The sequence below is a fragment of the Paraphaeosphaeria sporulosa genome (genome assembly GCF_001642045.1).
Source record: "Paraphaeosphaeria sporulosa strain AP3s5-JAC2a unplaced genomic scaffold CC84scaffold_7, whole genome shotgun sequence".
NCBI classification, from domain to species: domain Eukaryota; kingdom Fungi; phylum Ascomycota; class Dothideomycetes; order Pleosporales; family Didymosphaeriaceae; genus Paraphaeosphaeria; species Paraphaeosphaeria sporulosa.
The window spans coordinates 2,309,081-2,309,798 of NW_017253366.1; the positions used below are offsets into that span (position 1 = coordinate 2,309,081).

The 718-nt window shown below is 53.1% G+C and overlaps 1 protein-coding gene across 1 annotated transcript; it reads right to left on the reverse strand.

Moving 5' to 3' along the window:
* Positions 1-6: 6 nt before the first annotated feature.
* CC84DRAFT_1095824 (ankyrin) lies at positions 7-279 on the reverse strand (the record flags this gene model as incomplete). Its single annotated transcript, XM_018174634.1, has 1 exon — positions 7-279. A coding segment is annotated over one exon (273 nt), but the record flags the coding sequence as incomplete, so codon positions are not given.
* Between the last annotated feature and the right edge of the window lie 439 nt (positions 280-718).

A 718-nucleotide genomic window follows, 5' to 3' on the forward strand; every position in this document is an offset into this window, starting at 1 on the left:
TTCAGCTGAAGCCGCCTGGAGCGCGTTGCCGTAGTGTCCACCCTGCGCGTTGACATCGGCGCCTTTGTCAAGCAGCACTTTTAACACCGCCTCGTGGCCTACAGCTGAAGCCGCCTGGAGCGCGTTGCCATGGCATCGTCCACCCTGCACGTTGATGTCGGCGCCCTTGTCGAGCAGCATCTTCACCACTGCCTCGTGGCCTCCAGCTGAAGCCGCCTGGAGCGCGTAGGCGAAGGGTCCGCCCTGTGCGTTAACATTAGCACCCTTGTCGAGCAGCATCTTCACCACCGCCTTGTAGCCTTCAGCTGAAGCCGCCTGGAGCGCGTTGCCGTAGTATCCACCCCGCGCGTTGACGTCGGCACCCTTATCGAGCAGCATCTTTACTACCTGCGTATGCCCTTTCTTTACTGCCAATAACAACGGTGTCTGGTAATCATTATCTTTAGCCTGTATATTGGCTTTTTCTCTCAGTAACTTTTGCGCTGTCGCCTCTTGGCCATATCGGGCAGCCCACAATAGCGCTGAGCTTCCAGATTGTAGTACATTGTGGCGGTAGAGGTAGCGATCTAGCAGACGATAAAGGTGGCAGTTAGCTTGTGCAAGAGCGTTAATATCTTTCTCAGATTCTAGGTTTTCTGATATATTTTGGAGCAACTCATTTGATAGATCAAGTAGTGACATTACTGAAGTAGCACGTGTCGTGAAAGAAGCCTAAAAA